We start from the raw sequence: 16,126 nt of genomic DNA on the forward strand, positions 1-16,126 counted from the left end.
TCGGCGTGACCAGGCTGCAGGGAGCTTCAGCTCCCACAGCCTGACCAAAGGGATGCTGCTATTTCCTATGTGGCTAAAGGACCTCTGTGACGTATCCACCACGTGACCGCTGCAGGAGGTTGGACCGCTCCTGTGTTACCATCCACTAGGGCATAGAAGGGGAATAAATATTTGTGGCGAGCGCAGTGAGCCACCGTGCCCGAAGCGTAGCGAGCCCGCGAGGGGACACTTTTGGTCCCCCGTTAGCATCCCCGCCCCTCCCCCTTTCAGGCCGGGTCACGTGGGTGTGATGTTAGAGGTCCATCAGCCTTGTATAGTCTAGACCTAACCCTGACCAAAGGGGCAACCTGTCACGATGGTGTGTCTGACACCTCCCTTCTGCATTTGCATCGGAGATGGACGGGTTTGCACAGCTGCTTGTGTGCGGCTCTGCAAATCTGTCCATCTCTGAATTGGGCCTCTAAAGCGGATGTCATCGGTTAGGGGCTGTCCGGTAGAGGTTAGTGGTGGGGTCTCTCTGGCTTATCAGCGATCTAGCAAAAGATTTTCAGCGTTATACACAAACATGGTGTTGGGTATGGGAAAAAAAAAAAAAGGTTTTCAGTCTCTTGCTGATATTTGTAAATCATTTATAAACACTAAATTAATCCCCCCACACACAACCATCTGTCAGTAGCTGGGGTACACATTTACTCCATAGCAACAGAGTGGGTTATTTATTAGGTAGTGATTCATCACAATCGCAGGTTTTTGCTTTTCTCTGATTTTCAGAGCGGCAAAATTATTATTTTTTTCATGTAGCTTAAACTATTACTCCTACATTGTGGTATTTGCTTTGTACTTCACAGCTCGTTTTCTTATTTGTTTTCAATGCTTCCCTTATCACTGCTAACCACTGTGCCCTTCACCACTAGCGCCTCTCTCTTCACCGCAGCTGCCACCTCCTGCCTGTACCACCAACTCCTCTCCCTTTACCTTAATCACAATCGCCACCACCAACTCCTCTCCCTTTACCACTGCTGCTGCCACTACTTCTCTCTTCACCACCACCATCTCTCCTCCAGCTGCTCTCACCTTCACCTCCTGCTGGTCCTCTCACCTTCACCATCACCTGCTGCTCCTCCTCCTCCTCTCACCTTCACCACCACCTGCTCATCCTCCTCTCAACTTCACCACCTGCTCCTCCTACCTTCACCACCACCTGCTGCTGGGGTCCTCCTTCTACCTTCACCACCTGCTCCTCCTCCTCTCACCTTCACCACCACCACCTGCTCCTCCTCCTCTCACCTTCACCACCACCACCTGCTCCTCCTCCTCTCACCTTCACCACCACCACCTGCTCCTCCTCCTCTCACCTTCACCACCACCACCACCTGCTCCTCCTCCTCTCACCTTCACCACCACCACCTGCTCCTCCTCCTCTCACCACCACCACCTGCTCCTCCTCCTCTCACCTTCACCACCACCACCTGCTCCTCCTCCTCTCACCTTCACCACCACCACCTGCTCCTCCTCCTCTCACCTTCACCACCACCACCTGCTCCTCCTCCTCTCACCTTCACCACCACCACCTGCTCCTCCTCCTCTCACCTTCACCACCACCACCTGCTCCTCCTCCTCTCACCTTCACCACCACCACCACCACCTGCTCCTCCTCCTCTCACCTTCACCACCACCACCACCACCTGCTCCTCCTCCTCTCACCTTCACCACCACCTGCTCCTCCTCCTCTCACCTTCACCACCACCACCACCTGCTCCTCCTCCTCTCACCTTCACCACCACCACCACCTGCTCCTCCTCCTCTCACCTTCACCACCACCACCTGCTCCTCCTCCTCTCACCTTCACCACCACCACCACCTGCTCCTCCTCCTCCTCTCACCTTCACCACCACCACCACCTGCTCCTCCTCCTCTCACCTTCACCACCACCACCACCTGCTCCTCCTCCTCTCACCTTCACCACCACCACCACCTGCTCCTCCTCCTCTCACCTTCACCACCACCACCACCACCTGCTCCTCCTCCTCTCACCTTCACCACCACCTGCTCCTCCTCCTCTCACCTTCACCACCACCTGCTCCTCCTCCTCTCACCTTCACCACCACCTGCTCCTCCTCCTCTCACCTTCACCACCACCACCACCTGCTCCTCCTCCTCTTCCTACCTTCACCACCACCACCATCTGCTCCTCCTCCTCTTCCTACCTTCACCACCACCTGCTGCTCCTCCTCCTCCTCCTACCTTCACCACCACCTGCTGCTCCTCCTCCTCCTTTTCCTACCTTCACCACCACCTGCTGCTGCTCCTCCTCCTCCTCCCTTCACCTGCTCCTCCTCCTCCTCCCTTCACCTGCTCCTCCTCCTCTCACCTTCACCACCACCTGCTCCTCCTCCTCACCTTCACCACCACCTGCTCCTCCTCCTCTCACCTTCACCACCACCTGCTCCTCCTCCTCTTTCCTACCTTCACCACCACCTGCTGCTCCTCCTCCTCCTCCTCTTCCTACCTTCACCACCACCTGCTGCTGCTGCTCCTCCTCCTCTTCCTACCTTCACCACCTGCTGCTCCTCCTCTTCCTACCTTCACCACCACCTGCTCCTCCTCCTCCTCTTCCTACCTTCACCACCACCACCTGCTGCTGCTGCTCCTCCTCCTCCTCCTCCTCTTCCTACCTTCACCACCTGCTGCTCCTCCTCCTCTTCCTACCTTCACCACCACCTGCTCTTCCTACCTTCACCACCACCTGCTGCTCCTCCTCCTCCTCCCTTCACCACCACCTGCTGCTCCTCCTCCTCCTCCTCCCTTCACCAGCACCTGCTCCTCCTCCTCTCACCTTAACCACCACCTGCTCCTCCTCCTCTCACCTTCACCACCACCTGCTCCTCCTCCTCTCACCTTCACCACCACCTGCTGCTCCTCCTCTCACCTTCACCCCCACCTGCTCCTCCTCCTCCTCCTCTCACCACCACCACCACCACCACCTCCTCCTCCTACCTTCACCACCACCTGCTCCTCCTCCTCTCACCTTCACCACCACCTGCTCCTCCTCCTCCTCTCACCTTCTCCTCCTTCTCCTCTCACCTTCACCACCACCTGCTCCTCCTTCTCCTCTCACCTTCACCAGCACCTGCTCCTCCTCCTCCTCACCTTCACCACCACCTGCTGCTCCTCCTCCTCTCACCTTCACCACCACCACCACCAGCTGCTCCTCCTCTCGTTTTCACCACCACCTGCTCCTCCTTCACCACCACCACCACCTGCTGCTGCTGCTGCTCCTCCTCTCACCTTTACTGCCTCCTCCTCCTTTTCTCACCTTCACCAACTATGTCCTACTTCCCCATCTCTTCCACTCACCGATTTGCAGGTTGGTGCCATCTTCTTCAGAAGGAATGGGATGATGATCTGTAGTAACGCTTCTTGGAAAAACTTCTTTCGGACACTACTGCTGTCATAATCATATTTCTGTAAGAGACAGGCAAGACATTGAAGAAACAAGGCATCGAGCATATCATGAGAATAATTTCCAAATTAGAGTCATGTCATTTTGAAAGCCCAGAGCTATTCCCTACACCCCTGGTGGCAGCAGGTACAGGATTAAGGGGTTAAAGTTGGAAATAATTTTCTTTACAGTGTGATTTACAGGTCCCAGCAAGACTGCCCCGGCATGCCGGCACTTGGAGAACCACAAGTGCCAGCAGGCCCGGAAAGTAAGTGGCTGCTGGTACCTGCACCCCCACTGGACAGAAAATATACAAAAAAAAAAAGACATTACACACTCCCATTACATTTACCTTCTTCCTGGAGGTGGTCGGTCGCCTTCTCTAGGCATCCAAGGTCTTTTTAAAACAAAAAAAACCCCGCCATTCCCGATCCCCACAGACATGCTATACCGTATATACACAGCATAACGCATTGACTGACAGGACACACATAGCCAATCATGGATATAGTGCAGGAACCCAAGAACGCTCTTAGCCAATCAGCCTGTGCTGTCAAGAGTAATCCCATCCTGGCACAGGCACCTACCCTACAGCTGTAATTTCCAAACCAGTTTATAGATAAACCCAGGGGCCATAAAAAATTACAAATAGATCATATATATTGGGACATACAGCTTCTATAGATAGCCTCTCACCTTGAGAACGCGCTCCAGTATACGCTGGATGTCCCTGCACATGTTCTCTCCTCCTTCGGACTTGCTGAGCTCCTGGTGTATCAGTTGCTCAAATGTGTACACGGCGTTGTCTGTTTGCTATGAAGGAACAACATGGATTTATTGCAATGTAAGTACAGCACTTTGAACCTATAATGTTACAAATTAGCTGCTTAGCAGGCACTAAACCTTACATCTGCACTTACTATGATGCGCCTGGGTTCAGGCAATGACATTCACGAGGGATATAATGTATAGTTTATATTTGCCAAATGCATTTATAGATGCAATACAAACGGATTCCATAACTTAAAGAAAAAAAAAAAAAAAACTACGGGTGGCTCTTTACGCTTTCAGGCACCACACAAGTAAAATTCAGGTGCCAAGAGGCAGCGACTGTACCATCCATAGGTTGTTGCGCCCTGGGCAGTGGCACAGCTTGCCCACCCCTACGGCTCTGGATTGCGGATCCACCGCTGATACTATTACAGAGAGGTGCTTGTGCATTATGATTTAGTGAACAGACTGGGGCACCAGAAGAGTTGTGAATAAAATACCCAAAACCTATTGAATATAGCAGACACAGTTAATAGCGAATGGGTAATTCGCTGCTAATACATGGGCGTCTGCATCTTATAACAATCTATCCCAGGCACTGAAAAAAAATTCTGTATATGTATCTCTTATGTTTGTTGAGCTGGATGTATGTTGCGATTATTACAGCTTTGCAGATGCAATTGTGTATTATAGTGAAAATGTCCTACTCTGCGATATTGGACAAAGATCAGAACCTGGCCCAATTTGTAAAATGTATTGATCATTCTCAATCCTTTCCTTTGCAATGAAAACAGTGCTAATGTTCTTTAATAGGATTTAGTCTGGAGCAGATATAAAAAAAAATTATTGCCCTAAGATGGGATCTATATTTGTGCAGGCCTGACAACATAATGTTATGCTCCTGTTTTTCCCCCATTAATTTTACAGTTGTTAGAAATTGACACATTTAACGTCAGTTAATTCATTCAGCCAAGATTATAGATATCATTGCCAATGGAAAATGAATGTAAAATCTGAGAGCAGGACATTATTTCTCTGTAAAACTGGCTTCTCTACTTGTGCAAGTTCTAACTTGTTATTATATTCAAGTCAAACGGGCATTGCAGAATAACAAGGTTATCACCCGGATTCTGCATTCTAAAGCCCTGATCTGTCCAGAGTAGCATGAAAGTGATTCTGCAGCATTAATCGCTGTAGTGTGACAGGGTAATAGCGATCCCCGTTCACTTTCAGGTCACTCTGAGTGACTGCATCATCGCTGTACACTTCATGCTTTCCTGACCAGAAGAATGTAGTGTTCTGCCAAGCTCATTTGACACCGCCACCAAAAAAGGTTCATATCACACCCTACCAAAGCAACCCATCAGCAGTGAGATTATGTCTGCCTACAATGAGCAGGAAGGTCTCATTGGTTGCTATGGTTTTAGTACAGATTGAAATTGAGCAATTGAAATATTTTTTTTATTGACATTAAACCAAAACAAAACTACCACAAAACACCACTAGAGGGAGCTGTTGATTCATAGAGTATGGGAAAAACTGTGACGATGGAAGCCTGAGCCTCACACTTGTGCTAAGGAGCGATGAGTCTATCTTGTGTTGCAGAAAAGGTTTAGTTTAAGGTCTTTGCTCACCTCCCTCATAAGGATCTGCGCCCTTTGCTTGAACACGGATGGACTTCCCACATCAAACCTCTGCTGTAGGCCCTCCAGATTCAGGTGATCCATCTTCTCATAGCATTGCTGCATTTTGACCGGATGATAGGCCAGCTGGGATATTTTCTCCATGTGCTGGTGGACAGACAGATACTCCATGTAAGACTGTATATTCCTGCAGCGCTGCCTAGACCTCAGACACCCAACAAATCATCACCACCACCACCACACTACCTCATTTTGTAATACCTAGGGTGAGATGCATCAAACCTACTAAGAGGAGAAGTTGCCCATAGCAAAAGCTAATTGGTTGCTATAGGCAACTTCACCTGTCCTCTTTAAAAGGCTTGATACATATCCCCCCCCCCCCCTTGGCACGGAACTCAAGCAGGGACTGCACATAATCTCCCATCCTCATCCCCTATGACAGGAGTCACTATTGTCCCAGTATAGTTCCTATATGGCTATATATGGATGATTCTTATTTTAAGATAATATCCCAACCAAATATCTGGGGAATCAGTATGGTCCCCCTTCTCTTCCCGGCCTCCTTACCTCGCCCAGCTTGTCCCATCCTCCCTCGTTCACCAGGTTCTTGTTCATCTCAGTGGCCTCCGTGAATAGCAGCTCCCGCACCTCGGAGAAGCCCTGGCTTGTTGGCACCATCAGGGCCTCCAGGATGGATGGGATGTGAGACTGGACGTGGTTTCTCACGCACAATTCGGCCTTGGGTAACACGGACGCTGTGAGACAGAGCACATCGGTCTGAGTCTGGCAACCGCAGAGTCACCTTAGAAACCATATAAAGCAGTCTGAACACTAAATTGTTGCTTTCCCTGGTGTGCGCGCTTCTCATTGGATTATATATCATTTACCAGGTGAACGGAATCTTTTTAACCCTTTCACTGAGCAAAGGAGTTTTACAACACAGTTAAACAAGCCAGGTGTTAGAATTGTGTGACAGTTAGTTTCTTTGAGAAGGACTGAGCTTTGTATTGGAAGCGTAATGATATGTGTTCAGTCCTCCAACTGCGGTAAAGCCTGGCTCTGATGGAGACCCACAGAATAATGAATAATGGCTCCCGGCCGCCTCATACTCTGAAAATGGTCACAGTACTTATTCTGTGCGTAGACACATTGCAGATGGCAGAGGTTCCAGGTAACGCCTTTACCTCGAATCTTGTTAGATACATGCTCCTTGCAGGCAATGATCTGGTCCATGTCCGTCCGTATCTGACTCTCCATCTCTGCTCTCTTGTCGCTGCAGCGCTTCTCGAGGCCCTCGTAGAACAGGCGAGTCTGCTCGTGCACCATTCTATACACTGTATCTGAAATCTAGAAAAGGCAATAATCTTAAAGGAGCCCTTCCGGGCTGATAGGAGATCTGACGTGCACAGAAAAATACTCTCCCGCTACCCCTCCCAAAGAAAAAGACAAACCGTCTCGCATATCATCAGTGCAGATAAACTCCTGTACAGAATGCATTGCATATCTGTGAGGGACAGGAAGATCATATCAGAATGGACTGCAGACACAGACGTACATTTGCATGCACCAGCCTCAGCAGAGTATACCAAGTCAGCTACATAGCCTAGCAGAGTCTGTGCACATGCGTGTATGTATGCAAAGGTGCCAGATATACCAAGGGACAAGAGTGTGCGGGAACAGATGCCCTAAGTGACAGGAGTGTGTATAGGCAGAGGTGCCAGATGCCCCAAGTGACAAGTGTTTGCGCACAGTCAAAAATGCAAGATGCCCCGGAGTGTCAAGCATGCGTTGCGAGCAGGTCCCATGTGCCCCGAGTGACAAGTGTGTGTGTACAAGCAGAGGTAAAAGTGACAGCTATGTGCGTACAGGCAGAAAACCCAGATTCCCTAAGTAACAAGTGTGTGTACAAGCAGAGGAACTAGGGGTACGTGACAGGTGTATGAGTGCAGGCAGAGGCACAAGTGACAGGTGTGCGTACAGGTAGAGGTACAAGTGACAGGTGTGCGTACAGGTAGAGGCACAAGTGACAGGTGTGCGTACAGGTAGAGGCACAAGTGACAGGTGTGCGTACAGGTAGAGGCACAAGTGACAGGTGTGCGTACAGGTAGAGGCACAAGTGACAGGTGTGCGTACAGGTAGAGGCACAAGTGACAGGTGTGCGTGTAAAGGTAGAGGCGCCAGAAGCACAAGTGACAGGTGTGTGTACAGGTAGAGGCACAAGTGACAGGTGTGTGTACAGGTAGAGGCACAAGTGACAGGGGTGTGTACAGGAAGAGGCACAAGTGACAGGGGTGTGTGTACAGGTAGAGGCACAAGTGCCAGGGGTGTGTGTACAGGTAGAGGCACAAGTGCCAGGGGTGTGTGTACAAGTAGAGGCACAAGTGACAGGTGTGTGTACAGGTAGAGGCACAAGTGACAGGTGTGTGTGTACAGGTAGAGGCACAAGTGACAGGTGTGTGTGTACAGGTAGAGGCACAAGTGACAGGTGTGTGTACAGGTAGAGGCACAAGTGACAGGGGTGTGTACAGGAAGAGGCACAAGTGACAGGGGTGTGTACAGGAAGAGGCACAAGTGACAGGGGTGTGTACAGGAAGAGGCACAAGTGACAGGGGTGTGTACAGGTAGAGGCACAAGTGACAGGTGTGTGTACAGGTAGAGGCACAAGTGACAGGTGTGTGTACAGGTAGAGGCACAAGTGACAGGTGTGTGTACAGGTAGAGGCACAAGTGACAGGTGTGTGTACAGGTAGAGGCACAAGTGACAGGTGTGTGTACAGGTAGAGGCACAAGTGACAGGTGTGTGTACAGGTAGAGGCACAAGTGACAGGGGTGTGTACAGGAAGAGGCACAAGTGACGGGTGTGTGTACAGGTAGAGGCACAGGTGACAGGGGTGTGTGTACAGGTAGAGGCGCCAGAGGCACAAGTGACAGGTGTGTGTACAGGTAGAGGCACAAGTGACAGGTGTGTACAGGTAGGCGCACCAGAGGCACAAGTGACAGGTGTGTGTACAGGAAGAGGCTCCACCTGGCTTGTATAGTGTGCAATTCCCATAATACACAGCTAACCACTGAACATGATGAGAATTGCACTGCCTAAGATGCCTGTATGCATCGGTCACATGGCCCAATTTGCCTGAGGTTTCCTTGTGCCCCACACCTCCAATTTAGTGGTCTCATTTGCAGAAAGTTGTTGAAAAATAGTATAGTGCATCTCCACAATGGAATGTAAATAGATTATACAGTTTTAATGAGTGAAAGTAGCCGTCCTCTTTCCTGTCAGCCTAGCTTGTGGCTGGCCGATATCGGACACCTCTCTGGTCTTTCACAAGAAAAATGAATTCAAAGGACATGAGTCCTCGGGGTAAAGGCAGCTTGTGTCAGCTGAGTGTTTTCATTATGATCTCACCCTGCTCTTTAGTGAGAGATAACTGGTAAATTCTTGTAGAACAAAAACCAATGAGCAGCCCTTCTAGTGTGACTTGGTAGCGGCGAGCGTCTATTCGTGCAACCATTTACCTTCCAAGGCGTCTTATTCGCAAAGTGACACGAACTGGAGGCACAAACAGCTTCTGCTGATTAAAAGGATATGCGGCATGCCTATGTTCTGTATGTGACTGCGGGTGTATCTACATGCAAAATGCTACGTTGCAGTGTCATAGCTGCCGACACTGTAACGTAGCATTTCGCATACAGATACACCCGCAGTCACACACAGAACATAGGCATGCCGAATATCATTTTAATCAGCAGAAGCTGCTTGTCCCTCCTATTCGCATCTCATTTGAAGGTAAAGTCACACGAAGACGCTCGTCACTATCAAGTTGCACTGCGCTCACGTGCGTTATGTTTAACGCGACTCGTAGCATACGGAGGTAAGATGTATTTGGACACATCTGAAAGCCACAAGTGGCAGCTCTCACTTTATAAATACTGTATTCAATTAAAAATGGCTCGATTCCTGTATTTCCACCTCTCCATAATATTTGTGAAATATAAATATTAAGGGATGACTGTAAATATTCTGGTGATAGGAATTTATTTTCTAGGATGGAGCTGATAGGTTTGCTTACCAAGCTTGGTTTGACATAGCGATCGCATGTAAGAGAAACATTCCGTGGGTGGGTGTGTCATGGGGGTGTAGCCAAAGATACTAACTATTCAGAGAGTCACACGTGTGCAGTGTCATGTCATTTTCAGTCGCATCTTCTGCAGCTAGCTTGGCGTTGGTGTGTCAGTGCCAGCTATAGCAGCGGACAGGGCGACGCAATCATTTAGATGCACGCGAGTCGCTAGCATGCCAGCCGCTGTAGGCGTCCGGATTCGTGCTAGCAGTGCCCGCTACTCAGAAATCGGGCGCTTTGCATCCTGCCAGAGCTCCCCTGTCAATCTAATGAGGCGTGATCATTTGCACGCAAAGTAAGATCTTAGGGAAGTGACGTAATCGCCCGGGACAGTTTTTCCCAAAAGGCACCATTACAGTCCAGGTTTTAAGAATATCTATGCTTGAGCACAGGTGACTTAATTAGAACCTCAATTTGATTTAACCATCTGCACTCAAGCATGGATATCCTTACAACCTGGACTTTAATGACGGAGTTTGGGAACCTCTAGCCCAGGGCAAGTGTGACATCATTGGGGCAGAGTATAACACCACTGTGGGAATAACCAGGGGAAAAGGTCTGAAAATATGGGAGGCGTGCAAATTCAGTGCTAACTGAGACACAAGTCTTTTAGGGGTAGATGTACTAAGCCTTGGAGAGAGAGAGAGAAAGTGGATGGCGATAAAGTACCAGCTCCTTTCATTTTTCAAACACAGCCTGTAAAGTGACAGTTGGGAGCCGACTGGCTGGTACTTTATCCCTCTCCAAGACTTCGTACATCTACCCCTCAATGTACATAGGGGCCGATTCAATTCAGTGGCAGTTGATTAGCGCCGGGAGGGAGCTCCCGGATCTATTCAATTCACTGCGATGTTTACTCCGAAGCGAAGCAGTTAAGTTGGAGAATGCCGGTGTTTAGTCGAGAGAACCGGCGTTCTCCGACTAAAGTGCCAGTCACGGGCCTACAAGCGCCACGCTAAACCGGAAAAACAGCCTCGCAGTCGGTACTTTAATCGGATTTCTCTTCGCACCCTCTGAAGGGTGTGAGAATAATTCATTAGTCGGACTAAACAGCACATCGAATTGAATATCTGCGGGAGCTCCCTCCAGGGGCTATTCGGCATCGCGCTGAATTGAATCGCCCCCATAGTGACTAATCCGAATACTAATCCCAAATACAATCCTTAGTACACTAACTTTATAGAAGAAAAAAGGAATCCGTTTCAAATCAGGTGCACTCAATTCCTCACGGATACCAGTTTAAATCTAAAAAAAACATTCTTTATTAGATATATTTTAACACAGAGGTATCCTTTTCCCTATGTAGTAGTATTAATGCTGATTATTGCTCAATGTTCTGAAATCTTTGAGTTGTTTTAATTGATCTCTATGCCCTTAAATGGGGTCATAAAAAGCGAAATATAAAATCCAATGATTATACAGATATAGGGTGATAAGAAGAAGAAAATTATGTGAATAAAAGAGCATTAAAAACAAGGCTGTGCACTCTTTATTCCCATACAATAAAGTTGAGTTATTGTGCGTGTTATACTCATAGAGTAACGGTGCGTACACACTAGATGATTCTCTCCATGAGCGATATCGTCTAGTGTGTCCCCGGCAGGGGTGTGCTCAATGTTTGCTGACGACATTGGGCACGCACACTGAACGATATCGTGTATGATGTCATTCAGTGCCGGCGCCCCCCTCACACCCCCCTCATCCAGGACCTGCAACAACCTGACAATATCGTCAGGGTGCCATGCAGGTACGGGCGATTAGCGACAACGACACGCGGGAGCACGCATCGTTGGTCACTGATGCATACACACTGGCCAATATAGTTATCGTTCAGTCGTTTAAAATGTCGACCAGTGTGTACGCACCTTAAGCCTGCAATCATGAATGATGCAGAATGTAATGGTTTCTTTATCACACAGTCCAAAATTAGAGTCTGCTGTTCCTATTTGATACAATTTGTTCCACTGCCCACATTTATCCATATGATTGTTCCAAAGTCACATTTAATATGTAGTAGTACTCTATCAGCATTACACATTGTACAGTATATTCGTTTCTCTGTGTCCTGTGACGACTGATTTTGTACGCAGCTGTCGTGCGAAAATATTCCAGTGCTAGAACCGCCAGGAAATGTATATAGCGACGCCCCCCGGCAGCCTTGCAGATCCAAGTAACTGCGCACAAAATACGCAGCGGTGGTCGCGGATCCTTCCATACCATCTGAGTAACCCAATAGTCACACAGAATGGCAGCAGGAACTGAGACAATGGCACCAGATTTTCTGCGTATGGATCCGCAGATGTAGGCAGATATACACCCGATGCCGCATGGCAGATGTAGGCAGATATACACCCGATGCCGCATGGCAGATGTAGGCAGATATACACCCGATGCAGAAATGGCAGATGTAGGCAGATATACACCCGATGCAGAAATGGCAGATGTAGGCAGATATACACCCGATGCAGAAATGGCAGATGTAGGCAGATATACACCCGATGCAGAAATGGCAGATGTAGGCAGATATACACCCGATGCCGCATGGCAGATGTAGGCAGATATACACCCGATGCCGCATGGCAGATGTAGGCAGATATACACCCGATGCCGCATGGCAGATGTAGGCAGATATACACCCGATGCCGCATGGCAGATGTAGGCAGATATACACCCGATGCAGAAATGGCAGATGTAGGCAGATATACACCCGATGCAGAAATGGCAGATGTAGGCAGATATACACCCGATGCAGAAATGGCAGATGTAGGCAGATATACACCCGATGCAGAAATGGCAGATGTAGGCAGATATACCATTCAGCAGCTTGGCATCGCTCACGAAATCCCCAGATTGGGCTGCATGTACAGCCGACTGGGGTTATCGTAAACGACCAGCAGGAGCGCACATCGCTGGTTATTTTTCGCAAACAGACATGCAGATATCGTAATCGTTCAAAATATCGGCAAGTGCGTACTCGGCTTTACTCTATTCCCAGAGCTGAATCAGGCCCTTATTACACTATTAGCGAATTAAGACGCAAAATTTGAGAAAAGTGCAACCCAAGCGCTGGAATCTGCAACTGTGGCAGAGCATCTATATCACGCCAGGCGTTTCGTACCTCATGGCGCATAAAGGAGGTGTAGGAGGACACATCTGTACACACCAGAAACTCATTTTATGAAATGGGATTTCTCTTTCTTAGCCACAGCAGACTTCCTGTCTCTAACCATAAAAAGGACCAGAATGACCACCAAATTAGGGATGGGACATCGAAACAAAACATTGGAAGTACTGATGTTTTTTTACATTGAATCCAAAACATTATTTAGATATAAACATTGGTTCTCTGGAACCGATGTTTACCGATGTTTGTTTTTTTATGCAAAGTCTATACTTAAACATAAAATAGGCTAATAAACATTTAAAGTAATTGATTTACTATGTCTATCGTTATGGAGGCAAACAGAGAACATAAATGGTGCAAAAAGTAGAAGGATATATGCATTTGTAGAAGTAAACATGTTTTGTGGTGAATCAATATTTTTAAAGAAAAAAAATGTGATGCATTAACTAATGAAACTTTAATCATCTCACTGCTGCTTACCATACTGCCAATAGCTGCAGCAGCCAGACACCCCAGCACACAATCAGTATTCACTGAGAGCAGCACCAGTGACAGTGAGCCAGGGGTGGGACTGTCCTATGTGCTGCTGCTAATTGGTTAATCAGAGTGTCTTTCACTCTGTCAGCCACCACCCCCACCAGTAGTACCCCAGTCAGTGTGTTTTGAACACTCTTATCTTACTTTGCGATTGACTAAAAAACATGAGAGTCAGCTGGCAGCCCAACGCAGTCCTGCACCACACATTGTCACACAAAAAAAAAAAAACATTGGAAAAGTAGGGAAAAACATCGGGGGAGAAATCTAGCGATGGTAATGAAACATTGGATGCTAAACATTGCAGGGTTAAACATAGAACATCGAAACCATCTGACCGATGTTTCCCATCCCTACACCAAATCTAAAAAGTGTCTTTAAACAGGAAACCTCTACTAACAACATAGAGGTTAATTAATTGTTAATACAGATAATGGAAATAAAGATTTACTATATGGGGGCCAGCACACACCAGAGTGGTGAACAGTAAGATAGGAAACAAGATTGCATACAATGTCCAATATTATATTTTATATATATATATATATATATATATATATATATATATATATATATATATATATATATATATATAAAACAATATTTGTGAATGACATCTTTGGAGTAATTGGAATTGCATGTAATCTTAATCAGCGCAATCCATTCTCTTACATCAGTCTCGAGAGATTCCAGTCATGTCCTGCCATTTCCTTCAATTGATTGTCACACAACAATATGAAAATATTTGCAGGTCTGACAAGTTCCTGAATGGTTTAAATGCATATATTTGTGAATATCACTAATGACTCTTTCCTAAAGGTCTTGGATGTAAAAGTGTTATGTCCTCTGGTTCGGCTGTCTGCAGTACACTAGTATCCCAGGATAGGTGTGTTACTCACCAGTAGCCATGACCTCTGTCTCTCCTGAGGTTTACCCCGTAGTTTGGGGCTAATGATGTTTTTCAAATCAGGAACAAGATCATCCATCACTAGGTTGCTAAGGACCTGTCAGATAGAAGTGTCAAATTAGTACATGGGGCTGCCCTGTTGTAGGCCAGGTGTATCTGCCTGAGAATCGTAGAGTTTCCTATGAATGGTGGACTGCTGACTGCTTACCTGGACTTGGTTACCGCATAGCATGTCCCAGGTTCCGTACTGATCCCGTGCCTGTCTATAAAGTCTCACAGAGTCCGTAAATGCTGCAGACTCCACTCGAGAATCCTCTGGGATACCTGACAGACAGAGAGAACTAGTAACACTCCACACACCATGCATCAATGTGCAGCGTTCAGCACAGGAGATTATAAATTTACTCTGCAGCACATGCTCTTACAGCAGCGATCTCACACTAGTGTAACACACATGCCTCATTCTTACAGCGATCTCACACTAGTGTAACACACATGCCTCATTCTTACAGTGATCTCACACGTGTGTAATACACATGCCTCAATCTTACAGGGATCTCACACTAGTGTAACACACATGCCTCATTCTTACAGTGATCTCACACGTGTGTAATACACGACTCATTCTTAGTGCTCTCACACTAGTGTAACACACATGCCTCAATCTTACAGGGATCTCACACTAGTGTAACACACATGCCTCAATCTTACAGTGATCTCACACTTGTGTAACACACATGCCTCATTCTTACAGTGATCTCACACTTGTGTAACACACATGCCTCAGTGATCTCACACCAGTGTAACACACATGCCTCATTCTTAGTGATCTCACACGTGTGTAATACACGACTCATTCTTAGTGCTCACAATAGTGTAACACACATGCCTCATTCTTAGTGATCTCGCACTTGTGTAACATGACTCATTCTTAGTTATCTCATATTAGTGTAACACATGCCTCATTCTTAATGATCTCACACTAGTGTAACACACATGCCTCAATCTTACAGTGATCTCACACTTGTGTAACACACATGCCGTATACACATTTAAGCAGTCGTGCCTTACTCTTTACACCACATAACTGGCAGCTCGACAACCATTAAATTACAATAAAACCTACTAGATCTAACAGAGTGCCTACACCCACATGATTTCTCCAACAGCAATCACCTGGAGAATTGTGAATGTGGATCAGTATTAATGGCAGCGATCTGAACCACTAGCTACAACCGACCCAATAAGCCGTCTTCAGTACTGCCCGCAATTCCCGCTCAGACAAAATTCCTGTTACAGATACGACAGGTCTGGGAAATGGGGGTGGACTGGTAACCTCTAAACAAAAGGGTCCTAGTCTACCAGTTAGAGTTAAGGACATGGAAAGGTAGTATATAGGTTTTAATATTCGGTGGACAATTTGCCCATTGTGCTGCCTTTCATCCATTCATCACTCCTTGAATTAGTCAGATCACCATTCTTAGTAAGGCAGCTTAATATACTGATTTTACCTGAATGGCAGCTTAACTTGAATATGCATTTATAAATTTACAAAACAGATGAATGGACGCAACGGATTCTCACC

General features: G+C 47.3%; 1 protein-coding gene across 3 annotated transcripts in view; it reads right to left on the bottom strand.

The window, feature by feature from the left end:
• Nucleotides 1–16,126, bottom strand: part of NIBAN2 (niban apoptosis regulator 2) — a 76,290-nt gene that overhangs the window by 3,382 nt on the left and 56,782 nt on the right. For all 3 annotated transcript variants that reach the window (XM_088455443.1, XM_088455442.1, XM_088455441.1), the window contains 7 exons: nt 14,750–14,865; nt 14,534–14,638; nt 7,041–7,203; nt 6,424–6,611; nt 5,848–6,003; nt 4,139–4,255; nt 3,358–3,465 (listed from right to left, as the gene is read on the bottom strand). In XM_088455443.1, the coding sequence (XP_088311569.1) occupies nt 3,358–3,465; nt 4,139–4,255; nt 5,848–6,003; nt 6,424–6,611; nt 7,041–7,203; nt 14,534–14,638; nt 14,750–14,865 (953 nt within the window). The remainder of the gene's footprint in view (nt 1–3,357; nt 3,466–4,138; nt 4,256–5,847; nt 6,004–6,423; nt 6,612–7,040; nt 7,204–14,533; nt 14,639–14,749; nt 14,866–16,126) is intronic.

This window comes from Taudactylus pleione, unplaced genomic scaffold (genome assembly GCF_031769625.1).
Source record: "Taudactylus pleione unplaced genomic scaffold, aTauple2 ptg000656l, whole genome shotgun sequence".
Classification (NCBI taxonomy): domain Eukaryota; kingdom Metazoa; phylum Chordata; class Amphibia; order Anura; family Myobatrachidae; genus Taudactylus; species Taudactylus pleione.